General features: G+C 42.4%; 1 protein-coding gene across 2 annotated transcripts in view; it reads right to left on the reverse strand.

Moving 5' to 3' along the window:
- Positions 1-26,641, reverse strand: part of MAN2A1 (mannosidase alpha class 2A member 1) — a 175,475-nt gene that overhangs the window by 86,752 nt on the left and 62,082 nt on the right. For both annotated transcript variants that reach the window (XM_054178004.1, XM_054178005.1), the window contains exons 8-12: positions 18,507-18,684; positions 16,998-17,200; positions 7,986-8,171; positions 7,330-7,444; positions 1,103-1,170 (exon numbers count right to left, since the gene is read on the reverse strand). In XM_054178004.1, coding sequence (XP_054033979.1) covers positions 1,103-1,170; positions 7,330-7,444; positions 7,986-8,171; positions 16,998-17,200; positions 18,507-18,684 — 750 coding nt within the window. The remainder of the gene's footprint in view (positions 1-1,102; positions 1,171-7,329; positions 7,445-7,985; positions 8,172-16,997; positions 17,201-18,506; positions 18,685-26,641) is intronic.

The raw sequence follows: 26,641 nt of genomic DNA on the forward strand, positions 1-26,641 counted from the left end.
AATAGTATGAATGTTGACATGAGTGATGTATAGACACACATTAAAGCTGCACACACAGAGAATGTATACATTTAACTTTAGATGACTGAAGACAGATTCCCCCTTGAAAGCTCACAAGAAAAGAAATTTGCTCACTTTTTCAAATAATATGATCAGAATCTTTTAAGAGTAGCAGTTACTATACTGAGTAGTCTGGCACTTTCATAGATTATGTAAGTTTGACACTTCCTAGAACTACAGAGGAATTAAATAATCAGCATTCGGTACTTTTAAAACTAATCTTAAACATTCTGTTCTTTAAGAAAAAGCTTATGTTATTTGTTTTATAAACACAGCAGCTCTCATATCCATGTGTCTTATTCATTTTATTTGAATTAGTTGACTTAGTGAACATTTAAGCTATTTCATGGGAATGGTAGGGTGTCAGTCTCAACTGAATACTCTAGAACTACACATAAATGAAGAAGTAAGCCCTTTTAATACCACAAAAAGTTGGAGTTGAGAGAAAAAAGTGTCCTGGTATACCACCTTAAATTTTAAAGAAAATCCAATGTTTATATTTTCTGATTTTAGGCTTTATTGTCTTGATTTCAGCTGGAATACAGTTAGTTTGTTTTTTCCCAGCAGGCAGTACAGTGCAGTGTTTTTTTCTGATTCTCTGTACCATCCCAGTACAGGAAGAAGTAATCCAGCGCCTATGTGGTGCTTAGTTGCCAGGTGGGGTAAAACCACTATATTTATAAAAATTAATCTTTTGTTCACAGTTTGAACTGAGCCAGCTGTAATTACATCTAATTAGAATTTTCTACTGTTGCTCCCAAGCAGAATTTATTAAGGATTACAATGATGTAAAAGCACACATTCATAAGAGTATTTACTTGATTCAGCTGAATTAGTGACAGGTGAGAAACTTCTATGAATTTAAAGTGCTGTGTCCTCTTTCAACTAAACATAACAGTATTAGTATAATAGTACAATCTTTTTACCTATCTTAACCTTTTTTGAGTGAAAGTTACAAGAAATTAAATAGCACAAAAATCTACTAGGTAATGCAAGCACATACATTGTTAAAACAATCTCAGACACTAAATAGATTAATTACCTTGGTTGTGATGTCAGCTGTATTACTGTCTTGCGTGGCAACGAATCTTGTGAAGACTGAACATCATCCTACAAGAGAACATCTTTGAAATTAGTTTTGAATACACTTAACTGTGCAATACATGAGACTTTTTTGCTATGTGAAGTTTATGAAGCACAAAACTACAACAGCTATTCCATAAACTAAAGCCTATTTTGGCACACATGTTGTGAAGGACAACATAATTAAGCATCTTAGATTGAGAAAAGACTCACTTTGGTAAATTCATCAAGGAACCTTTGTTTTCATTAAATGTCTCTTATTAAACATGAATATTGAACTGTCACCCCCCATATGTTAATTTTTATATAAATAACAATTACCAACTTCCTCTAGATGTTGGTTTGTTTTTTTTTTTTAATTAAATTTCCATTGTGGGTTCTGCTAGGATAGGGTTAATTTTCAAAAGAAGCTGGAAGAGTCACAACCAGGATAGCCAACTGAATGAGCCAATGTGTTATTTCATACCATACTGGTATGTCATGCCCAGTATATAATGGGAGGGATGGCCAGGGCAAGGGTTTGGTGGGGGGAGGGAGGGGGCGGTACTATGACCAGGTTGTTGCTTTGGTAGTTTTGCTCTTTGTAGTACTTGCTTTATATATTATTTCATTTATTATTATCGTTATTATTGCTTTTTCTTCTGACTCTGTATTATATTATTGGAGAACTTTCTACTGTACCAAGTCATATGCCAACAGATGGAGTACATCTGTCCCAGAGCAGGGGAAAGATCACAGTATACAAGAATGGCCTAGCCCTCAAAGGGAAAAAGATTCTAGGAAGGGAATTCGCAGGTCTCATAGATAGGGCTTTAAATTAGATTTGAAGAGGGAAGGGGCTGAAACCAGTCCCTCCAGGCAGGAGTCTGGGGGTGGTAAGCTGGAGTCAGAGGTGAAATCAGCAGCCCAGCTGAAATGCATGTACACTAATGCACAAAGTATGGGCAACAAACAAGAGGAGCTGGAAGCCTTGTTGCAGCAGGGAAGTTATGATGTAGTTGCCATCACAGAGACGTGGTGGGACGACTTGCATGACTGGAGCACTGCAATTGATGGCTACAGGCCCTTCAGGAGAGACAGGCAAGGGAGAAGGGGTGGAGGGGTGGCCCTGTACATCAGGGAGGCACTAGATGCCACTGAGCTGGAGATCAGGGATGATCGGGTTGAGTGCTTGTGGGTAGGAATTAGAGGGAAGACCGGCAGGGCAGACATCCTGGTTGGAGTATGTTATAGACCACGCAACCAGGAGGAAGATGTTGATGAAGCATTCTATAGGCAGCTTAAGGCTGTCTCAAGATCGCCTGCCCTTGTTCTCATGGGCAACTTCAACTTACCTAATATCTGCTGGGATCTCAACATAGCAAAGAGGAGGATATCTAGGAGGTTCTTAGAGTGCATGGAGGACAGCTTCTTATCCCAGGTGCTGTGTGAGCCTACCAGGGGTAAGGCTATACTTGACCTCCTCTTCACCAACAGGGAAGGGCTGGTGGGTGATGTGGTGGTTGGAGGGTGTTTAGGGGCCAGCGACCACGAGATAATTGAATTTTCAGTACTTGGTCAATCTAAGAGGGACAGCAAGAAGACCTCCACTCTGGACTTCCAGAGGGCGGACTTCAGGCTACTCAAGGAACTAACTCAGAAGGTTCCTTGCGAAACAGCTCTTAAAAACAAAAGGGGTCCAGGAGCACTGGACCTACTTCAAGGAAGAACTCTTGAAGGTGCAGGAACAGGCTGTGCCAATGTGTCAGAAGATGAGCTACTGGGGCAGACGGCCAGCCTGGATGGGTAATGAACTTCTAAAAGAACTAAGAGAAAAAAAGAGGGTGTATCATCTTTGGAAGAAAGGTGAGGCAAACCATAAAATGTTTAAGGATGTAGCTAGGCCATGAAGGAAGAAAATTAGAGAGGCAGAAGCATATTTAGAGCTTACACTGGCCACTCCTGTGAAGGAAAACAAAAAATCCTTCTATAAATATATTAATAGCAAGAGGAGGGGCAAGGACAACCCCCACTCCTTGGTGGATATGGAGGGGAATGTTCTAATAAAAGATGAGGAAAAGGCAGAGGTACTTAACACCTTCTTTGCCTCAATTCTAACTAGCAGGACAGAATGTCTTCCAGACAGCTGGCCTGCAGAGCTGGCAGAAGGAGTCAGGGAGCAGCATAGTTTCCTTCTGTTCCAGGAGGAGGTACTTAGAGATCTCTGTGGGAACACCAGTTACGAGCGGTGTGAGCAATCTGGCAGTTCAGGCCTAAAAGCCTGACATGGTGGTAGGCCATGCTCAGCATAAGTGCAGAGCCAGCTACCAGTATGCCAAAACAGTGCTGTGCCTGCAGCACTGTAACTAAAACAAGACGCTGGTAGCTAGAAACATAGTAAGTTATCTTGGGACAACAGGACATGCACGTGCATCAACAAACCTCATGTGTCATCCATAGTTGGACCAATAATCTACAATAGTGTGATGTGTGGTCACTCATAGGGGACCAATGAGTCCATGCCAACAAGGCATACCAAGGTTATATAAATTGTAGCAGTTTCCTTGCTACGCACTTCTTTTTCTGCCTGTCCTGTCTCCTCTCCTTCCATGCTTTACTGTGCCATGCTTTCACCATAGGCCTGAGCCATAGGCCTGTAATACTGGAACAATAAAGGATCAATACCCAATCATATTGGTCAGCTGTATTGATTCCAAGAACCTCTGTCATTGCCATATCTGGCTAAATCTGGCCCCCGAACAGATCTCCTCAGCCACTTGGAATGCCACAAGTCCATGGAACCAGACAGGATCCATCCTAGGGTGCTGAGAGAGCTGGCAGATGTGCTGGTCAAGCCACTCTCCATGATTTTTCAGCAGTCCTGGCTCACTGAAGAGATCCAGAAGACTGGAAGCTGGCCAACATGGTGCCCATCCACAAGAAGGGCCGGTTGGATGAGCCAGGGAATTATAGGCCTGTGAGCCTGACCTCAGTGCCAGGCAATATTATGGAACAGGTCATCTTGGGTGCAATCACACAGCACTTACAGGATGAACAAGGGATCAGGTCCAGCCAGCATGGATTTAGGAAGGGCAGGTCCTGCCTGACCAACTTGATCGCCTATGATCAGGTGACCCGCCTGGTGGATGTGGGGCAGGCTGTGGATGCAGTCTGCCTGGACCTCAGCAAGGCCTTTGACACTCTCCCCCGCAGCCAACTCCTGGCCAAGCTGTCAGCCCATGGCTTGGATGGGAGCACACTGCGATGGGTTAGGAACTGGCTGGAGGGCCGAGCCCAGAGAGTGGTGGTGAATGGTGCCACATCCAGCTGGGTGCCAGTCACTAGTGGTGTGCCCCAAGGATCAGCGCTGGGCCCCATGCTCTTTAACATCTTTATTGATGATCTGGATGAGGGCATTGAGTCCATCATCAGTAAATTTGTGGATGACACCAAGCTGGGGGCAGGAGTTGATCTGCTGGAGAACAGAGAGGCTTTGCAGAGGGACCTTGCCAGACTGGACAGATGGGCAGAATCTAATGGCATGAGATTTAACACATCCAGGTGCCGGGTCCTGCACATTGGCCACAGCAACCCCATGCAGTGCTACAGGCTGGGGTCAGAGTGGCTGGAGAGCAGCCAGGCAGAGAGGGACCTGGGGGTACTGGTGGATGGTAGGCTGAACATGAGCCTGCAGTGTGCCCAGGCAGCCAAGAGGGCCAATGGCATCCTGGCCTGCATCAGGAACAGTGTGGCCAGCAGGAGCAGGGAGGTCATTCCCCCACTGTACACTGCACTGGTTAGGCCACACCCTGAATACTGCGTCCAGTTCTGGGCCCCTCAGTTTAGGAAGGATGTTGACTTGCTGGAATGAGTCCAGAGAAGGGCAACAGAGTTGGTGAGGGGTTTGGAACACAAGCCCTAAGAGGAGAGGCTGAGGGAGCTGGGGTTGCTTAGCCTGGGGAAAAGAAGACTCAGGGGAGACCTTATTGCTCTCTACAAGTCCCTTAAGGGAGGTTGTAGACAGGCAGATGTTGGTTTCTTCTCCCAGGCAGCCAGCACCAGAACAAGAGGACACAGTCTCAAGCTGCACCAGGGGAGGTTTAGGCTGGATGTTAGGAAGAAGTTCTACACAGAGAGTGATTGCCCATTGGAATGGGCTGCCCGAGGATGTGGTGGAGTCACCATCATTGGAGGTGTTCAGGAGGGGACTTGATAGGGTGCTTGGTACCATGGTTTAGTTGATAAGTGGGACACAATGATCTTGAAGGTCTCTTCCAACCTGGTTTATTCTATTCTATTCTATTGAACTCTCCTTATGTCAAACCCACAAGGTTTTGTCTTTTTCTCCTGATTCTCCTTCCCATTGAGTGGCTGCATGGTGCACAGTAGCCAGCTAGGCCTAAACCACAACACTTTGTCTTGCTATAAATATACTGGCTAAAACTCTACACTCTTGCATAGCTTCCAAGTTCCTCAGAACAGTGCAATGTTTGTATAATTTTACTTTCATAGATTGGATCTTATGCTATTCGTTAGATCATTCCGGGATCTCTAAGTTTTGTCTATTTTCTAGTGTATTGCCTTCCAAGTGATCAATGTTTTGTTTTCAAACGTAGAGTCTGTAAAACTTACATACAATGTACATATTAGCTAAGAAATCGTTAAACTTTTACATATATATTTATATACATGTAATAATTGTGAATAGCAGAAAGCGCAAAGCAGTGTCATTCTGAAATTCTCCCATCATCTCTCCTTTTTAATGGCTTCAAGAAGGGCAATCTTTGTCTAGTTATATCTACTGTTTACTGGAATGCTGCTGCAGCCTCTTGCTCTGTTCCTTTTACCATGTGTTTTTCCCTTGTCATGCCTCAAGACAATGGCTATTTTCAATAATAAAATCTTCATCATATGTCTCTTAGCTCTCTCAGAATTCATTATGAATGGCCATCTCTGAGCAATTCTTAATGTCAGCTTCCATTAATCACCAAAAAGTAACCATAATGGTATTTTTATACAACTGCCTTTGAACTCTGTACTTGAACAAGGTTTGCAAAAGGCTTCTTGTTTTACATAGATTTAATAAACTCCTTGACATTTTAAAATTTCTGCCTTCTCAATGATAACAGTGGATTTGATTTAGTACACTCCCAGGCAATACATACTTTAAAAAACAATTGGTATTTTTACAGCCCAGTGGTATTAATCCAGTGTCATAAAGAAGAGCAATAATGTAGTAAAATTTAACACACAACATCCTCCAATACAATTCAGAGCAGAAGCGAAAACTTCCCTGCATGAATGATTTCAAAATATTCTTACTTTATCAACTGCAGATTCATTTTAATATCCTTTTCAAGCAGGAGAAAAATACTTTATTTGTGGCACACATAGCACACATCCACAGGCACATATATGCAATATGCACATGTATATTGGTATCAATATCAAAGTCATCAAGTGTATAAATAAGTTTTTTAACTTCTTTTTTCATGTGAGTGGATGAGTAATTCAAAGTATGACATGTGGTTCATCTAAGCCAGCAGCATATATGCCATGTCAATTTTGCTAGAAGTGTAAGGTAATAATGTAACAAAAACTGTCTTAATCCTGCTTTGTTTATGCAGAAAGAAACTGAAGCACCTCATTTCCAGTCCATTCTAGGTGTACAGACTTAGGTAGACCTCCTAATAATACTTAGTTATCAGAGCAGAGAGCTTCTGTTCAGAAAATTAAAAAACTAAGACAGAAAGCAAGTATTATTCTTCACTGGGAAATGGGTTTCAAAATTTTATGTGGAGATCCATTGCTGGTAGATTCCTGTTTTCAATAATTTCAGCTAAAAAAAAACCAGTACAAGGTCTTGTCTAGATCTAGTCCTGCAAATTTGTCTTAGGCTTATGTTCAGGACAGAAATTTTCTGCTTCCTGCATTTGTTAAGTAACAAGCAAAGAAATTATGGCACTGCATATCATTATATATTCACTTATCATATGCATGTCATTGAAATGACAGCAAATTTATGCACACAAAAACATTACTATATCTGGTTTTACTATGTGATTCACTAAGCAGAACAAAACAAGCCCATTCATCAGATGTGTGGGAGAGTTCTGCATTAACTCTGACTTTCCCTGGGCCACTCAAACTGTATTGAAAAGAAACTTCTCATTTTGGTTTTGAAGAAAAATAAGAAAGATAGCTTACCATCTTCAGGAATGGAGCTGATGTGTCGTAACTATAAGCACCTTTATCCTTTAGGATAAGAATATGAGCAGAGTCAATTATCACTTTCTTCAAATTCAGTATTGAATGAAAGAGCCTGTTAAAAATTTTAAAGTTAGTTTTCATGGTTTTTTTACTCTATGTGATAAAATCAACATTTAGAAAGATTAAAGAACTCCAAAGTACGACTTAGCAAAAGTGATTGAAACATTTCCCTCAAAGAAGAACGGTAGGTTACAGACAATGCTGGATTTTCCAACTGAGTATGTGCTTAAACTAGCAGGCCTCTTAACTTGCTTAGCACATGCTACAGCACAGATCAAATGTCTTCTACAACAATACATCAGAAAGCCCTGTTATTAAAGTACTCTCAGTACCACACCTACCTAGTTTCTTTTGAAACCTCAGAAATTTTGTTTGGACATCAAATTCTTACATCAGAGGATTAAAAGATATTTCATCATTCAAGTGTATGGGTAATTAATTCCACATTTCCTGCAGAGCACCACTACACTTTTTAGTACTAAGTATGTTGCTAGCTATAGCAAATCTGAAAACATCTCTGAAATAGATGCCTCTGTTTAAAAAAAAAGGAAAAAAGGAGAAATCAAGATTTAAGTTTATATATTTATAATTACCTAGTGCCATAATCCACAACTACCCAATCTTTAGATGTTCCTGTAATAGCATCATGATGCTGAAAAAGTCCAAGGTTCCTCCTAGCTTCTATCAGCAATTTATAGTTATGCACTGATGGAAATACACTCATCATTTCGTTTTTACTGGACTCTGCCAAAGCAAAGGAGTAGAGGATTTCAGCTGCCCTGGAATTGCAGAGAAAGTAAAATATTTATACTGTTTTAAAAGCAACACACATTTTACCTGAAAAATACAATGATGTTCACATCTTTCCTCATATCTAGTTCCATGACTACTTTAAACCCTAATCCTGTAGTTCTTGGTCTGTTCCTAGCTTCAAACAATTAAACATCACTGTTGTATTTCACCATTATACCCTGTAAGCTTGCAGGCATCAACGATAGAAAACATAGCTTTAAAGTATGGCAGTTCAAAGCAACGTACTATTATCACAAATGGGGGAAGTATACAGCCCTGATGTTAAAAGGACACAAGACAAAAAAAGTCCCATTTCTAAAAGCAACTTCTTAAAATTATCATATAGGAATACATTAATCTGTACACTAAAGGTAAGGCCTCTACTGCCACTTGTACTTTAAGCAGACATAGGCAGTTGTAATAGTTCAGCACAAGCGCTGACCTTCCTGCTCTCCCAACATGAAAGTGAGTCAGGCAAAAAGTACTACACAAAACTCAGGGTTGAGATAGAGATGAGTTCTATGTAACATAAGATACCATAATCACAATGTCTAATTATTTTAGCTAATAATCTAATAATACAACACGTTACCTTAGTTTGGCCTATTTGCAGAAGCAGCACAGTGAAATAGAGGAAAAATCAGCATAAACCAGAAAACCAAAACCAGCTACCTTACTCCCACCCGTTCCACCGCCATGCCTGCTAAAAAGAGCCAACACCTAAGAACCCAGAAACAGCAACCAGAACAGGAAGCCTCCAACATTCCAATCTGAACTTCAAGCCCCATAAAATGGAGCCCCATTGCTCCAGTTAGCACTTTCATTTTTGAAGCTGGCACGACCGCAGCATGGTGTAACAATAGCAGATTCAACTCAATCCATGACAGCAGTTTATGCACCTTCTCACTATTCAGTGACCCAAATGACAAGCATGGGTTTCAAAACCCCTTAGACTGAACAGAAAACACAGCACTTTTCTCCTACTTATGCAAAGGCCTTGTACTAAAATATTACCATTAGGTTCTCACTTGCTTTGTAAGAACCAAAACTTTACAAAAAAACCCCACCACATTTATTTCACAAAAAACTCCACCCTGCCAGTCACTATGAATATATGACCAAAAAAGACACGTGTTAACTTTTTTCCTACCTCTTTTTCCTAGAATGTTACTTGACTGTCTTCACAACCCTGAAAAGTGTCAGATTCCTTTTCAAACTTTGAGCTTAATGAATATTTTTCAAGGGTTTGAAGATATCAAGAACATACACATTAATGTTATAAGAAACAAAGAAAGCAGAAACACATTAATGTTATAAAAAGCAAAGGAAGCAAAATAACATGTTTCCAGAACTTCATTTTTAATCCATTTTTCAGGATGCAAGAATAGGCAGACATAATTGTATTTGTATGATGCTTAGTGAAGAGGCTAAGAAGGCGGCTTGGCTTGTGATGAACCCCTAACTAAAGACAAGAATTTGAATTTGCATAAGCCACAGTTAGTGTTTGTAAAGGAAAATGTAGCTTATGTAGTAGATGTCACAGTGAGGTATGAAGGTAATCCAACAACACTGAAAAATGCAGAACTAAAGGTCAACAGATATCAACATCTTAGGGATGAAATTGTTAACTAATGTCAGAGAAGTTAAATTTGCAGGGTTTCCATCAGGCACACAAGAGAAGTGGTATAAGGGAAACTACAAAATACTGACAGAATTAGGGCTCTCACAATCCTGTCAGTATGGAGTCGCACAGCAATTGTCATCCTGTGCACTGCTCTCATTGGTAGACATAGTTCATATGTTTGCAGGCAAAGGCAGGAAAGAGAGAAAAAATCCCAAATAAGACAATCCTGGCATAAGACTTCTTTGAAACCATATGACAGTGTGCACAGACCCTATCTGGTTTGCAAAACAAACACCGGATGATGGAACAGGAGCAGCCTTTGTTTAACAGTGGAATCTCATGATGATCGTATGTATCATCATGTACCGATGAACACCATCTAATTGGTAATGCTGACTACCAACCGGCTATGACCAAATGGGTGGACAGGCCACCCTCACTCAACCTGGAAAGTGACATACCTTGGTATGTTCGATACTAGCACCCAGGTTGCCTCTGCTGCACTGGACATTCACAGGGAACATCACTTTTACTCATCATGTGACCAGTGCTACATGTAGTAAGTGGGTAGCACTGATTATGTAGTAAGCTTGACTGGGGAATCACAACCACCCAGGAATTCTGGGGAGATTATGGACTTGCCAGAAGGCAGAGATTTCAGAGTATTGCCTGAGGAAGAGGTTCATGCCCAAGGGGCATCACCATACAATGAGTTATCCAAAGATGAAAGGCATTATGCTTTGTTTACCGATGGATCCTGTCATGTGGTAGGAAACGATTGGAAGTGGAAAGCTGCTGTATGGAGTCCTGCACAACAACTTCTTGAGGCCACTGAAGAAGAATATGAATCGAGTCAGTATGTGGAAGGAAAGCCATCCAACTGGCCCTAGAAATTGCTGAGAGAGAAAGTTGACCAGTACTTTATACATATTCCTGGATAGTGGCTCATGCTCTGTGGGGGTAGCTATAACAGTGGAAGATGATCAATTTGCAACTCAGGGGTAAGCCCATTTGGGCTGCTTCATTGTGGCAGGACATTGCTGCTCAAGTAGAAAACATGACTCTGAAGGTATGCCATGGTGATGCTTATATACCTAAGAGCTGTGCTAATGAAGAACACCAAAACAATGAGCAAGTAGACAAGACTGCCAGAATTGATGTAGCTCAAGTGGATCTGGACTGGGTGTATAAAGGTGAGCTGTTTGTAGCTTGATGGGCCCATGAAACATCAGGACATCTAGGAAGGGATGCTATGTACAGATAGGCTTGTGATCAAGAGGTAGACCTGACCATGGAGGCCATCACACAGGTCACTATGAAACATATGTTGCAATTAAGCAAGCCACCAGAGATAAGCCTCCCTGGAACAGAGGGCAGTGGCTGGCTTTTTATGGTGAGGGCTGTCAGATTCACTATATTGGACCACTGCTATGAACATGCCAGGGCAAGCGCTACATCCTCACCATGGCAAAGGCAGCTACAGGTTGGTTGGAAACACCCTGTAAACCATGCCACTGCCCATAACACCATCTTAGGCCTTGAAAGGCAGCTCCTGAGGCAACATGGTACCCCTGAATGAATCAAATCTGATGATGGGACTCACTTCAGGAATAATGCTATCAGCTCCTGGGCGAAGAAACACAGCATTGAGTGGGTGTATCACAGTCTTTATCACCTATTAGCCTCTGGGAAAATTTCAAGGTACAATGGACTGTTAAAGACCATGTTGAGAGCATTAGATAATGGGGCATGGAAGCACTGGGATGCAAATTTTGCAGAAGCCACTTGGCTGGTTTACTCCAGAGGATCTGCTAACTGTCCTGGTTCTGCCCAAACAGAACACTTACACACTGTGGGGGACATAGGGTCCCTGTAGTTCACATGCAAAAGTGGCTGGGAATAGCAGTGTGGGTTGCTCCTCCCATGGGGAAAGGCAAACCCCTTCATGGCATTGTCTTTTGTCAAGGGCCTGGATGTACTTGGAGGGTAATGAGAAAGGATAAGGAAACTTAAATCAAGGTGTGTTAAATCAAGGAGATTTGTAAATTGGTTAATCAAGGAGATTAAATTGTTGAATCAAGGAGATTTAACACTGGGGGGAAATTACTTGGAATATGAGATGCATGTTGCAGGAAGTTATGCAGTAAGAAGGACCCAGACTGATCAAGTTTCACAAGAGCAACACAGTGACAGAAACCAAGATGGCACTGATACCAAACAACAGAATATCCTGCTTCTCCAGTCTTGAACAATCCCAAGTAACATCTGGAGGAGCAGGAGAGTATCTTTCTATTAAAGGACTGGGATACTGATATAAATCTGTTGGGTATTGAGATGGTTTAAGAATGCAGCCTAAGTTGTGAGTGCAAACAAGAAGGGATTTAAGTATGAGAAACAAACAAGATGGTGGAACCTGAGCATGATGCAAATGGTACAGAACAAGGGGTGGATATTGTATTGGTTTTGGGCTGAGGTGGAGTTAATTCTCCTCAAAGCATCTTTCTAGTGTTGTGCTTTGCAGTACGTAGCTGAATGTCGATAACATACCAGTGTTTTGGCTACTGCTGAGCTGAGCACCCAGGCTGCACTTTTCCAACATTTCTCCACCCTGAGAGTATGCTAAGGGGATACAGCCAAGCCAGCTGACCTATCCTGGCCAAAGGGGTATTCCAATTGATTTGACATCAGCTCAGATATAAGAATGAAGTGAAAGAAGGAAGTGGGGGAGATTTGTCCACAGTGTCTGTCCTCCAGGAGAACCATCACATGAACAAAGCCCTGCTTCCTGAGACTGACCACCGTCCTGCTGATGGGAAGTAGAGATTAACAACTCCCTCTCTGGTTTTGCTTCCATGTGGTCTACTGGTTGTGCTTATTATTATTATTATTAAATTGCTTCTATCTATAACTGGCTTCTGTTTTATTATCTCCTCTCCACCTAAGAAGGGGAATGACAGAGCAGTTTGGGTAGGCATTTGGCCCCCAGCCAGGGCCAAACCACCACAACACCAAAGGTGTGCTCACTGTCACAAAGACCTACCTCCCATATCATAAAAACATCCACAAGGAAGAAAAGAAGGGTTATAGTCACAGGTGACTCCCTTCTGAGGGGATGAAAGGGTCCAATTTGCCAGACAGACATTCCTCATAAGGAAGTACACTGTCTCCTTGGAGTCCAGGACATCACCAGGACAGAGCTTTAAACTAAATTTGAAGGGAGAAGGATATGTAAATGGTCTTGCTAGTGAGGCCCCTGACTCTAGTAGCCTGGCACTTGTGAGGCAGTGTACTAGCATTTTTGAGAATCAGGCAGCCTACCACTCATGGGCAAAATCAATGTGCTCAACTTACTCTATGAAATGCCCACAGACCAATGCACAGAGCACAGGGAATAATCATGAGGATTGAGTCGGGAGATCTCTGCTTGGTCACAGGGCCATAATCTCAATGCAGTTACTGAGACATGGGTAGACGGCTCCCATGATTAGAATGTTGTCATGGACAGCTGTGTACTTTTTAAGGAAAGACAGGTCAAAAATGCAAGGCAGTGGAGTTGTTTTGTATGTGCAAGAGCAACTGGAATTGAAAGTTCATGGGCCCACTGCTGAATGAGCCCTGGTGACAGAAGATGTGGAGAAGGCAGCATTATGAAATGCCTTCTTTGCTTCAGTCTTTACTGCTAAGACCAGGCCCCAGGAATCCCAGACCCTGGATATAAAAGTCTGGAGAATGGAAGACTTTCCAGAGGGCCCACTGATTAGGGAGCATCTGGGTAAACTGAACATGCACATATCCATGGGCCTTGATGGGATACATCTGTGAGTGTTGAAGAAGTTGGCTGATCTTGTTGCTCTACCACTTTACATCATCTTTGAATGGTCACAGAGAATGGTAGAGGTGCCTGAGAACTAGAGGAAAGCCAATGGCACTCCAGTCTTCAAAAATGGCAAGAAGAAAGACCAGGAGACTACAGATCAGTTAAGCATCACCTCCACTGATGGAAGGGTGGTGGAGCAGCTCCTTCTGAAGGTTCGTCTCTAAGTACGTAGAAGAAAAGAAGATTAACAGGAGTAGTCAACACAGATTCACGAAGGAGAAATCATGCAGCCCAATCTGATAGCCTTCTGTGATGGTGTGACTAGCTAGGTAGACAGATAAGGAGAGGAGAGCAGTGAATTGCTGTGCATCTTGACACTGTCTCCCATAACATCCTGTCTCCCATAACATGGTCAACTTGGGAAGTATAGATTAGAAAAGTGAACAGTGAGATGGATTGAGAACTGGCTAAACAATAGAGCTCAGACAGTTGTGACAAACAGGACAGAGTCCAGTTGTACCTAGTGGTGTTCCCCATGGTTCAGTATTGAGTCCAGTCTCATTCAACAACCTGGCTGAAGGGAGAGAATGCACCCTCAGAAAGTTTGATGATTAAATTAATCTGTGAGGAGTGGCTGACACACCAGAACTCGTCCAGGAAAATAAGGACTGACTGGAGAGTTGGGAAAAGGGGAACCTAATGAAATTCAAAAAGGGTAAGTGTAGAGTCTTGCACCTGGGAATTATTAAGTCCAGATTAGGGTTTGACCTACTGGAAACAGTTGCACGGAGAAGGATCTTGTAGTCTGGGCAGACAATGTGTGTTCCATGAGATAGCAACAGTATTCTGGAGTGCATTAAGAAGAGTGTGGCCAGCCCATCAAGGGAGGATCTCCTGTCCCTCTGCTTTGCCCTAGCGAGACCATATTGTTGTAGTTTGAGCGTCAAACGGCCACACCATATAGCAAATATTGTATCCAGTTCTGGGACCCCAGTTCAAGAGGGACAAGGAAATTAGTAGAAAGAGTCCAATGGAGAGCTACAAAGATGATTACAGGAACAGAACACCTCTCTTATGAGGAAAGGCTAAGAGACCTGCAGCTGTTTAGCCTGGAGAAGGCTAAGAGGCAAAGGACCAGACTCTTTTCACTGGTACCCTGTGATAGGACATGGGGCAATGGATACAAATTGGAAACAGGAAGTTCCACCTCAACATGAGGAAAAAATCTTTATTATGAGGGTTATGGAGCACTGAAACAGGCTGTCCAGAGAAGTTGTGGAATCAGTCCTAAAGGCTTTCACGACCCGCCCAGATGTGTTCCTGTGTACCCTGCCTCTAGGTGATCCTGTTTTAGCAGAGGGACTCAATCTCCAGAAACCCCTTCCAACACCTACCATTCTATGATTGTATGAAATGGTCAGCCATGATAGCAGGCCCTTAGGTTGAAAACCTTTTCATGGATATGAAATTATCAGTGAAGCACTCATCCTTCATAAAGAATACACAAGCATACAGGATGAATAACAGCAGCAAATATTCAACTTAATCCATGACATTCTCCTGTTGGTGGTTCATTTCCCTGCATAATACATATATATGCACACTAGGCAGATGTAGGTTAGCTTGAAAAGATCTATGGGAAATTTAATCATAAGGTTGGCCAAGAGTTAATTAGTTATGATTATAATGTAGTTCCTCTGACTTAATGACGACAAAAATACAAAATTCTTAATTCTATTGTTCTCACAGCTAATATACTATCTTTGAAGATTCTTCAGGTTTCTGAAAGCAAAACTGCAAAACCACAAATGGCTAGAAGGATGACAGAGGGCTGGAGAACCTCTCCTGTGAGGACAGGATGAGACTGTTGGGGTTGCTCAGTTTGGAGAAGAGAAGGCTCCGAAGAGATGTTATTGTGGCTTTCCAACATCTGAAGGGGGCCTACAAGAAAGCTGGCAAGGGACTTTTTAGGGTGTCAGGTAGTGATAGGACCAGGGGGAATGGATCTAAGCTAGTAGAGGATAGATATAGATTAGATGTTAGAAAGAAGTTCTTCACCGTAAGGGTGGTAAGACACTGGAATAGGTTGCGTAGGTGGGGGGTGGAAACCCCACCCCTGGATATTTTTTAAGGCCAGGCTGGATGTGGCTCTGGGCAACTTGATCTTGTGGAAGGTGTCACTGCCATGGCAGGGGGGTTGGAAATAGATGATACCTGAGGTCCCTTCCAGCCCTGACAATTCTGTGATTCTGTAATCTGACAAGAACACATCTATACATTTTGTTCTTACACATTATTCACAGAGGATAATTAAGTGTGAGAAACTTCCCAGATACATTTTATAAAAACTAATTTTAATTCATAAGAATTAGTTTTCTTCTAGGGAATCTCTTCATGTAAGCCTAGCAAATTTTCTGAAGTTAAAGATAACTGAAATTCTTGTATGAAGGAATCGTAACAATGTGAAGTTGTAAATACTACAAATAAATTTGAAAGCAGTTCGTATGAAGCTTTATGCAATGTAAGTAATAAAAGAAAAAAAATGACAAACATGTAAAATTTTGAGAAAATAACTACAACAAAGCTAGAAATAATTAAATCCCTGCTACATTTTAATAGACAGAAAAGGACTTCCGGAAAAGCATGAAAACAAATTAAGCAGAGAATTCAATTTATAAGGACATCAACTGTCCTGTTTCACATACATCTTTGTCTTTTCTAATAACAGTATTAAACAAGGCTATTTGCCCTAGAAATCAAAGATTCTTATGATTAACCAGCTAAAGAGAACAGGAGTTATTAGTGTTTATAATGTCAATACAAAAAGTAAAAAGTGAAATCTAAGAGAATCATAACATTAGAGATGTCTGATAATTGCAGTATTTTAAAGATGCAAGGAATTTTCAGCAGAACAGTACTTTACAATCTGAGATTACTTGGCATGCTATAATCGTGACTGCTTCTCAACTGCCTCTAATCATTTTTCCAAGATTTTCACCCTTGTATTTTGCTCTAAAAGCATTCACAGTTTAGCCATAATGACTGATCTGATAGCTACTCAAACATGATACAGAAATAAAAGTATATTACCTGCTATTTTTCATGGAATACGGACGTGCTGATCATTTGAATAATATTTTAGAACAATTCCTTTGTTCAGACAGAAAAATGTGAATTTAGTAAAATAAGAGATACATCAACTAATTTTTCCAGCAAGAACTACATTTGGGGGCCATTCAGTCTATCCTTATTGAAAGTAAATTTAAACTGTGCATTTCAAAATCACTTTTCTATCTGTCCAACACATTCAGAGTACTTACACATTCATCTCTCCCATGTGCCAAAATATGTTATGAATTTGGCTATGTTTACCGTAAGTAGGATTCCAGAACTCTATCCAGTCGTTTATAGAAGGGTCGTGATGTAAAGTATCCACTCCAGTAATGATGATCTCTGTCTGCATAGGTGAAGAAGTCCCCACTTAAAACAGGAAAAAAGGAATTGCTGTGCTTTTCACCCAAATTATTTTCTTTACGTAGAGCTTCAAAGTAATCTGATAAAGTTCCAAACTGGGCCTGGATGAAAACGAAAATTACTGTAAGAGGATGAATATGCTTAGTTCTATATACATTCTTTGAAAATGCCAATATTCCAGCAGAATTTTAGCAGAAATACTACCCTAAAGAACTTCAAAGTTTCCTTGGTGCTTTTCAGAAAAGCTGAATAGCTCTTCTAAAAGCATTTCATCTTGACTTCAACACAATACGAAAAAGACATGGACCTGTTGGAGGAGATACAGAGGGCCACAAAAATCATGAGAGAGGGAATATCTCTCCTATGAGAGCAGGCTGAAAGAGTTGGGAGCTGTTCACTGGCAAGAAGGTTGTTCTAGGTCTTTATTGAAGCCTTTCAGTACTGAAAGGTGGCTTATAAGAAAGATGAGAGCAAAGTTTTTAGTAGGGGCTGTAGCAGTGGGAGATGGGGTAATGGTTTTAAACTGAAAGAGGGTAGATTCTGACCAGATTTAAAGAAAAAAAATATATAGTGATGGCAGCAAAACACTGGAACAGATTGCCCAGAGAGGTGGTAGATGTCTCACCACTAGAAATATTTGAGGTCAGGCTGGGCAGGGCCTTGAGCAATCCAACCTAGTTAAATGTGTTCCTCCTCATTGTAGGGGAACTAAATTATCAACAGCAATAGTGCTCTCATATGATATTCAAGGAAAACCAAGGCTGCAAACCCAAATTTCTGATTCTCATGCTGAAAGACAATGAAAAGTTATCTGAGTACAGGGAATGTCTATAGCGCAAGAAAACTCTAATAATACTCAGCTTACTCATTATCATGTATGAATATGTATATTAACATTGAAACATAATGAATGATAATAAGTGGTCTCTCATCAATTGTGTTAATATATTCATTCCTTTAGTACCTTGGTCAATCTTTTACATCTTATTGTATTTGAAAATATCTGCCAGCAATGGTGCTTCTTATGACTGTTTGTTCTGGGACACAAAACCAAGAGCACCTAAGCAAAGCAGTAAGATTTTTTTGAACTTCTAATAAGCAAGTAATTCTATTAATTGCTGTAAATAACAAAATCTGTGAGACTTAAGTAAGAATGCCTGAAAACCATCAAAATAAATAGAACTAGGAGAACAATCAAACTAATAGCTGTTCTCCAACACAATCTAGTTTAGGTACTATTTATGGTTTTCAAGCAGCCACTACGAACAGCCAAGTTTTTATTTCAGAGGAAATGCAGGTGATAAAGGCAAACCAAGCTGCTGTTAAATAATATATAAAGCTCCACAGAAACTCAAAATACTGAGAAACACTGTTTTCTCCACAAATCAGAAAAAGTACTATACTTGCCTTAACATGCCAGTCAGGATGGGAATTCATATAATCAAACAGCTTCTGATAATTCTGGTACTGCTGATCCCATTCTGAACTCTCAGCATAGCGGAAATCATCCCCTAGCGGAGCCAACAGAACTTTAGTACGGAAGAGCTTTGACTTCTTTCTGTATTGATCTAAAATCATCCAAGCCCTTGAGGAAAAACACACCAAAACAAACAAAACAAGCAAACAAAAAACCACAATAATTTAGAAAACAGAAGAATAAAGGTCACATCAAGTTGTGCATTATAGTGACCCTAAACAAAATATACAAATCCCTACTATCTTATTTTGCAACAAAAGAGCCAGATTCAATTGCCCCCATTGGGACACTACATTCAACCTACTATTGCTGCAAACATTATACTAATTAAATCCTCCAATAAATTCATCAATCTCCATCTCAAACAAGAGGGCAGTCCACATCAATTTGTTTCTGTGCCAAAACTAATCTTCAATTTAAATGATGTTCAACTGCTTTATATTTGGGTAATAATCCTAATTCTCTCCAGCCCTTATTTACCATAATAAGCAAGCTATTCTTATCCACTCCGCTAATTCCCTTGGATATTGTGCTTCATATCTCCAGCTCCTTGGCATAAAATCTGCCCATAAATTCATCTTTGAAGAGCTCCAGCCTTGGAAAGTCATTATTCCATCCTCAAGCACATGCCCTGAAAATTCAAGTCCAAGGCCACACATGCACACAGAGAAACCACACATGCACACAGAGAAACCACACATGTACACACAGGAAAAAAAAAGGTAGTAAAATTACCCTTTGGCATCTGCTAACTCTTTGACAGGTATCAGTTCTGTTATCAAGCAGCAATGTAAGAAAAGTTACAAATCTGATGTCTGGATTACTGAAAACATTCCTCTCCACACCCTTCCTCTTCTAAACAACTGCTACTGAAACATTCAAATGCTGATCCTAATTATAGTTACAGAAATAGTTTTAGTACAAAGTCTAACTATAATAATGTATTTAAGAAAACAGAAATACAGATGAGAAAGTTTTAAAGATAAAATAGCAGCAAAATCCAGATTGAAGTGAGCTTTTTGATCCTACAAGTCCTTTTATTAAAAGCTCCAGTGAAATCCACTTTCAATGCACAGTCCTGTAGTTCTGTTATATGAATAGAATAGAGTAGAATAGAATAGACCAGGTTGGAAGAGACCTTCAAGATCATCGCGTCCAACCCATCAACCAATCCAACCCACCTAAACAACTAACCCCTCACCAACTTCATTGCCCTTCTCTGGACTCATTCCAGCAAGTCAACATCCTTCCTAAACTGAGGGGCCCAGAACTGGACACAGTATTCGAGGTGTGGCCTAACCAGTGCAGTATACAGGGACAGAATGACCTCCCTGCTCCTGCTGGCCACACTGTTCTTGATGCAGGCCAGGATGCCATTGGCCCTCTTGGCTGCCTGGGCACACTGCAGGCTCATGTTCAGCCTACCGTCAACCAGTACCTCCAGGTCCCTCTCTGCCTGGCTGCTCTCCAGCCACTCTGACCCCAGCCTGTAGCTCTGCATGGGGTTGTTGCGGCCAATGTGCAGAACCCGGCACTTGGATGTGTTAAATCTCATGCCATTGGACACTGCCCATCTGTCCAGCCTGTCAAGGTCCCTCTGCAGAGCCTCTCTACCCTCCAGCAGATCAACTCCTGCCCCCAGCTTGGTGTCATCAGCAAATTTACTGATGATGGACTCAATGCCCTCATCCAGATCATCAATAAAGATGTTAAAGAGCATGGGTCCCAGCGCTGAGCCTCCCCACATCCACCAGGTGGGTCACCTGATCATAGAAGGAGATCGGGTTGGTCAGGCAGGACCTGCCCTTCCTAAATCCATGCTGGCTGGGCCTGATCCCTTGGCCATCCTGGAAGTGCTGTGTGATTGCACTCAGGATGACCTGTTCCATAATCTTGCCTGGCACTGAGGTCAGGCTGACAGGCCTATAATTCCCTGGCTCATCCCACCGACCCTTCTTGTGGATGGGCACAACGTTGGCCAGCTTCCAGTCTTCTGGGACCTCTCCAGTGAGCCAGGACTGGTGGAAAATGATGGATAGCGGCTTGGCCAGCTCATCTGCCAGCTCTCTCAGCACCCTAGGATGGATCCCATCTGGTCCCATGGACTTGTGGGGATCCAAGCTGCTGAGGAGTGGTCCAATTACCTGCTCATGGAACACAGGGAAACTATGCAGCTCCCTGGCTCCTTCTGCCAGCTCTGCAGGCCAGCCATCTGGAAGACATTCTGTCCTGCTAGTAAAAATTGAGGCAAAGAAGGTGTTAAGTACCTCTGCCTCTTCCTCATCCCTTGATATAACATTTCCCTCCATGTCAACCAAGGAGTGGAGGTTGTCCTTGCCCTTTCTCTTGCTATTAATATATTTATAGAAGGACTTTTTGTTGTCCTTCACAGCAGAGGCCAGTTTAAGTTCCAATTATGCTTTTGCCTAATTTTCTTCCTGCATGATTTGGCAACATCCTTAAACATTCCGTGGGTTGCCTCACCTTTCTTCCAAAGATGATACACCCTCTTTTTTTCCCTTAGTTCTTTTAGAAGCTCATTACCCATCCAGGCTGGCCGTCCGCCCCGGCAGCTCATCTTCTGGCACACTGGCACAGCCTGTTCCTGCGCCTTCAACAATTCTTCCTTGAAGCAGGTCCAGCCCTCCTGGACCCCTTTATTTTTAAGGGCTTTATCCCAAGGAACCCTCTGAATTAGTTCCTTGAGTAACCTGAAGTTTGCCCTCCGTAAGTCCAGAGTGGAGGTCTTCTTGCTACCCCTCTTAGCTTGACCAAATACCGAAAAGTCAATTATCTCGTGGTCACTGGCCCCTAAACACCCTCCAACCACCACATCACGCACGAGCCCTTCCCTGTTGGTGAACAGCAGGTCTAGCATAGCCTGACCCCTGGTAGGCTCACACAGCACCTGGGATAAGAAGCTGTCCTCCATGCAGTCTAAGAACCTCCTAGACTGTCTCCTCTCTGCTGTGTTGAGATCCCAGCAGATATCAGGCATATATAAATATTGATGTAAGAATTTAATCTAGCAAATGTCTTGGCAATGTGTATTTCTTCAACCAAAAGTCAAGGCTTATTTATCAAGTAAACACAAGGTCTGACTGTTCTGGAAGAAGAAAGAAGGCATACTTACGCTTTAGTTAAGACCCAACTAGTGGTTTCCCACTCTGTCTATAGTTTTAGTTCAGATGCTTGAATCAATATTGTCCATGACTTTTAACAGAAGGTGAAATTAAACATGAAGACTTCCTCCCACACAAATAACCGAACAACTGGGACAACACAAGACTTTGTAATTCTACCTTTTAAGAGCCCAGCCTAACTCAAATTTTCCATATGCAGCCTATGGTCAGAAACAGTTTATTTAAGAGCCTCTTGAAAAACACAGGACTTCAGGAAATGTTACAGTTAACAGCTTATTTGACTTTGACATTTCACTTCAAAGTCCTCCTTCCTACTGCAAAATTCATCAGTGTTGCTGTTGTCCCTTTTTTTCAAAGTACTCATAGCTGTAGAAATATTGAATGTTTTAAGTGGACAGCAAGATCATCCTCTATTGCAAACTAGTTTCAATAGCAAAAAACAACCCTATCCAAACAACCAACAATGATCACAAAGCCAAACCAAAACCAAACCAGAAACACCACCAAAACCCTAAACCCCACAAAGTAAAATTAAATATCTCATGTCAGATACATCCTCTTAAGATTCTCTCAAATAACTACCTATATCACAATTTCATACAGGAAGTGAGAAAGTGTCACCTGAAACTCCTAGATAATTTGTTGAGGATAAAAAGTGTTTCTGGATTAAAAAAAACAACAAACAAACAGATTCCTAAATCTCAACAACACATTCTTCTTCTGGCTCCCCAGCAAAATAGTTAGATATATGTTGATATATGTTTATCCTGCCTACCTGAATGAAAATTTGAACACCAAAGAGATCAGTCACGGCAAACTTTTTGTAGCACTACTTAATAATATCACCAGAAACTCCATTTTAATGGTTAAAAAAAAAACAAACACACCACCACCCAAAAAAACCCAAAGACCAAATTTTCACTTTCGTACATTCAAAAGGTTTTGGAATTCTACACAGATACATTATCTATACAGATACATTATGCAGATGTTAACATTCAATTTTAGTTGGCAACACTTAAGTATATCAGCATCGTCAGTAACATATTGTGAGTAAGCTTTCAGATTGAATGCCTAAGAACTTTCACAACAGGTATAGACTGGACAGCGACTGGCTTGAGAGCAGCCCTGAAGAAAAGGACTTGGTGCTGGTGGATGAGAAGCTCAGCATGAGCCACCAGTGTGCACTTGCAGCCCAGAAAGCCAATCACATCCTGGGCTGCATCAAGAGAAGCAGAGCCAGCAGGTTGAGAGAGGTGATTCTCCCCCTCTACTGCACTCTGGTGAGAATCCACCTGGAACACTGTGTCCAGTTCTGGAGGCCCTCTTACAGGAAGGATCTGGAGGTGCTGGAACATGTCCAGAGAAGGGCCATGAGGATGATCAGAGGGCTGGAGCACCTCTCCTATGAGGACAGACTGAGGGAGTTGGGGCTCTTCAGTCTGGAGAAGAGAAGGCTCCAAGGAGACCTAATTGTGGCCTTCCAGTATGTGAATGGGGCCTAGAAGAAAGCTGGTGAGGGACTTTCTAGGGTGTCAGGTAGTGATAAGACTAGGGGGAATTAAAAAAATAAATAGAAATGGGTAGATTCAGATTGGACGTTAGGAAGAATTTCTTCACCATAAGGGTGGTGAGACACTGCAACAGGCTGCCCACAGAGGGAGTAGAATCCCCATCCCTGGAGGTTTTTAAGGCCAGGCTGGATATGGCTCTGGACAATCTGATCTAGTGTAAGGTGTCCCTGCCCGTGGCAGGGGGGTTGGAACTAGACGATCCCTGATGTCCCTTCCAACGCTAACAATTCTATGATACTATGATTCATGTAACAAGTGTCTTCTTTTAATAAAACAAAGAAGTCCAAATGTTTGCCTGAAGCACACAAAACCAATTAATGAGGACAGTTTTGCCTCTTCCTATGTCAAAATACAAGGGGCAGCGTCAATCACAGTAAATCTTACAGCATATATAGCAAATTGTATGTGACAGGATTGACATTATTCATGACTTCATAGTAATTACTACTCAGTCCATACAGACATGGATAACTATGGAACTTTCTCTTTGCTCAATTGCCTCTACTAGGAAACAACCCATTTAGTGAACTGTCAATTTTCCATTCAGGTAATTTTGTGGAGAAGACAGCTATGTAGACAGGGTAAGTGCTTCCTGAGTGATCCTAGATTCTTGAGGTTGGCAATCACAAACATTAACTGCCAAAGCAATGTCATTCTGAACACCAGTGGACTTGTGATCAACCATAAAGAGAAAACGTACTTGAGTAAAACCAGGTTCTTGAACGGGGAATCCCCATTTTCTAGTCCTTCTCTGAAGCACATAGCTTACAGCACATATTCTTTCCTATTCCCATGCATCGGAGGGACACAGATATACATCAAAACAAGCTGCTACTTTTAGTAAAACAACAGATTCCTATTCAACTTAAAAACAAAACAAAACAAAAACCAGCTAGTTTTCTAGTGTGAAAAGCTACAACTTCAGAATCCAAACATATGGATAAGATGCAGTTGCAAAACAGGTCAAATATAACAGCTATCTTTATAACTAAAGATGTTAAGATGTGTAATTAAATAAATGAAGGCTTTCAGTTGGGCAGCTTTTCCACTCCTTCCTACCAAATCACAACTGAAGTCACAAGGAAATAAATAATCCAACAGCTACTACTCTTCGGTTTCCATCTCAGTATTTCTTCAATACTTGAACGTGTCCAGAGAAGGGCAACAAGGCTGGTGAGAGGCCTTGAGCACAAGCCCTATGAGGAGAGGCTGAGGGAGCTGGGATTGTTTAGCCTGGAGAAAAGGAGGCTCAGGGGTGACCTCATTGCCCTCTACAACTACCTGAAAGGTGGCTGTAGCCAGGAAGAGGTTGGTCTCTGCATTGGGTTAGGAACTGGCTGGAGGGCCGAGCCCAGAGAGTGGTGGTGAATGGTGCCACATCTAGCTGGCGGCCAGTCACTAGTGGTGTGCCCCAGGGATCAGTGCTGGGCCCTGTGCTCTTTAACATCTTTATTGATAATCTGGGCATTGAGTCCATCATCAGTAAATTTACGGACGACACCAAGCTGGGGGCAGGAGTTGATCTGCTGGAGGGTAGAGAGGCTCTGCAGAGGGACCTCGACAGGCTGGACAGATGGGCAGAGTCCAACGGCATGAGATTTAACAGATCCAAGTGCCAGGTTCTGCACATTGGCCACAACCACCCCATGCAGAGCTACAGGCTGGGGTCAGAGTGGCTGGAGAGCAGGGAGGTCATTCTGCCCCTGTACACTGCACTGGTTAGGCCACACCTCGAGTATTGTGTCCAGTTCTGGGCCCCTCAGTTTAGGAAGGATGTTGACTTGCTGGAAAGAGTCCAGAGAAGGGTAATGAAGTTGGTGAGGGATTTGGAACACAAGCCCTATGAGGAGAGACTGAGGGAGCTGGGGTTGCTTAGCCTGGAGGAGACTCAGGGGTGACCTTATTGCTCTCTACAACTACCTGAAGGGAGCTTGTAGACAGATGGATGTTCGTCTCTTCTCCCAGGCAGCCAGTACCAGAACAAGAGGACACAGTCTCAAGCTGTACCAGGGGAGGTTTAGGTTGGATGTTAGGAAGAAGTTCTATACAGAGAGAGTGATTGCCCATTGGAATGGGCTGCCGGGGGAGGTGGTGGAGTCGCCGTCATTGGAGGTTTTCAGGAGGAGACTTGATGGGGTGCTTGGTGCCGTGGGTTAGTTGTTTAGGTGGGTTGGATTGGTTGATGGGTTGGACGTGATGTAATAAGGTCACCCCTGAGTCTCCTCTTCTCCAGGCTAAGCAACTCCAGCTCCCTCAGTCTCTCCTCATAGGGCTTGTGTTCCAAACCCCTCAACAACTTTGTTGCCCTTCTCTGGACTCGTTCCAGCAAGTCAACATCCTTCCTAAACTGAGGGGCCCAGAACTGGACACAGTACTTGAGGTGTGGCCTAACCAGTGCAGTGTACAGGGGCAGAATGACCTCCCTGCTCCTTCTGGCCACACTGTTCTTGATGCAGGCCAGGATGCCATTGGCCCTCTTGGCAGATGTCATATACTTTGACTTCAATAAGGATTGTGATACTGTTTCCAATAACATCCTCACAGAAAAGCTCAGGAGATGTGGCATAGACAGCTGGTCAGTGAGGTGGATTGAAAACTGGTTTGACAACAGAGTTCAGAGGGTTGTGGTCAGTGGCACAGAGTGAACTTGGAGGTCTGTGGGCAGTGGTGTTCCCCAGGGATCAGTACTGTATCCAGTTTGGTTCAATATCTTTATCAATGACCTAGATGAGGGGATTGAGAGTACCCTCAGCATGTTCACTGATGCTACTAGACACGGGGGGATGTGGCTGACACCCCGTCAGGCTGTGCAGCCATCCAACGTGAGCTAGACAGGCTGGAGAGTTGGGTGCAGGCAAACCCCATGAAGTTCAATAAGAACAAGCACAGGGTCCTGCATCTGGGGAGGAATAACCACAGGCACCAATACAGGTTAGGGGCTACTCTGCTGGAAAGCAGCTCCATGGAGAAAGACCTTGGAGACCTAGTGGACCGCAAGTTCTGCATGGGACAACATTGTGCTCTTGTGGCCAAGAGGGACAACGGTATCATGGGGTGCATGAAGAAAAGTGTGTCCAGCAGGTCTAGGGAGGTTCTTCTCCCCCTCTATTCTGCCCTGGTGAGACCACACCTGGAATACTCTATACACTTTTGGGCTCCCCAGTTCAAGAGAGACAGAGACCTGCTGGAGAGAATCCAACAGACAGCTGCAAGGATGATTAGGGGACTTGAGTATCTCCTCTCAAGAGACTGAGATCCCTGGGGCTGTTTAGTCTTGAGAAGAGAAGACTGAGAAGGGATCTCATCAATGTGTATACATCTGAGGGGTGGGTGTCAAGTGGAGGGGGT

Source organism: Dryobates pubescens, chromosome Z (assembly GCF_014839835.1).
Source record: "Dryobates pubescens isolate bDryPub1 chromosome Z, bDryPub1.pri, whole genome shotgun sequence".
Classification (NCBI taxonomy): Eukaryota; Metazoa; Chordata; class Aves; order Piciformes; family Picidae; genus Dryobates; species Dryobates pubescens.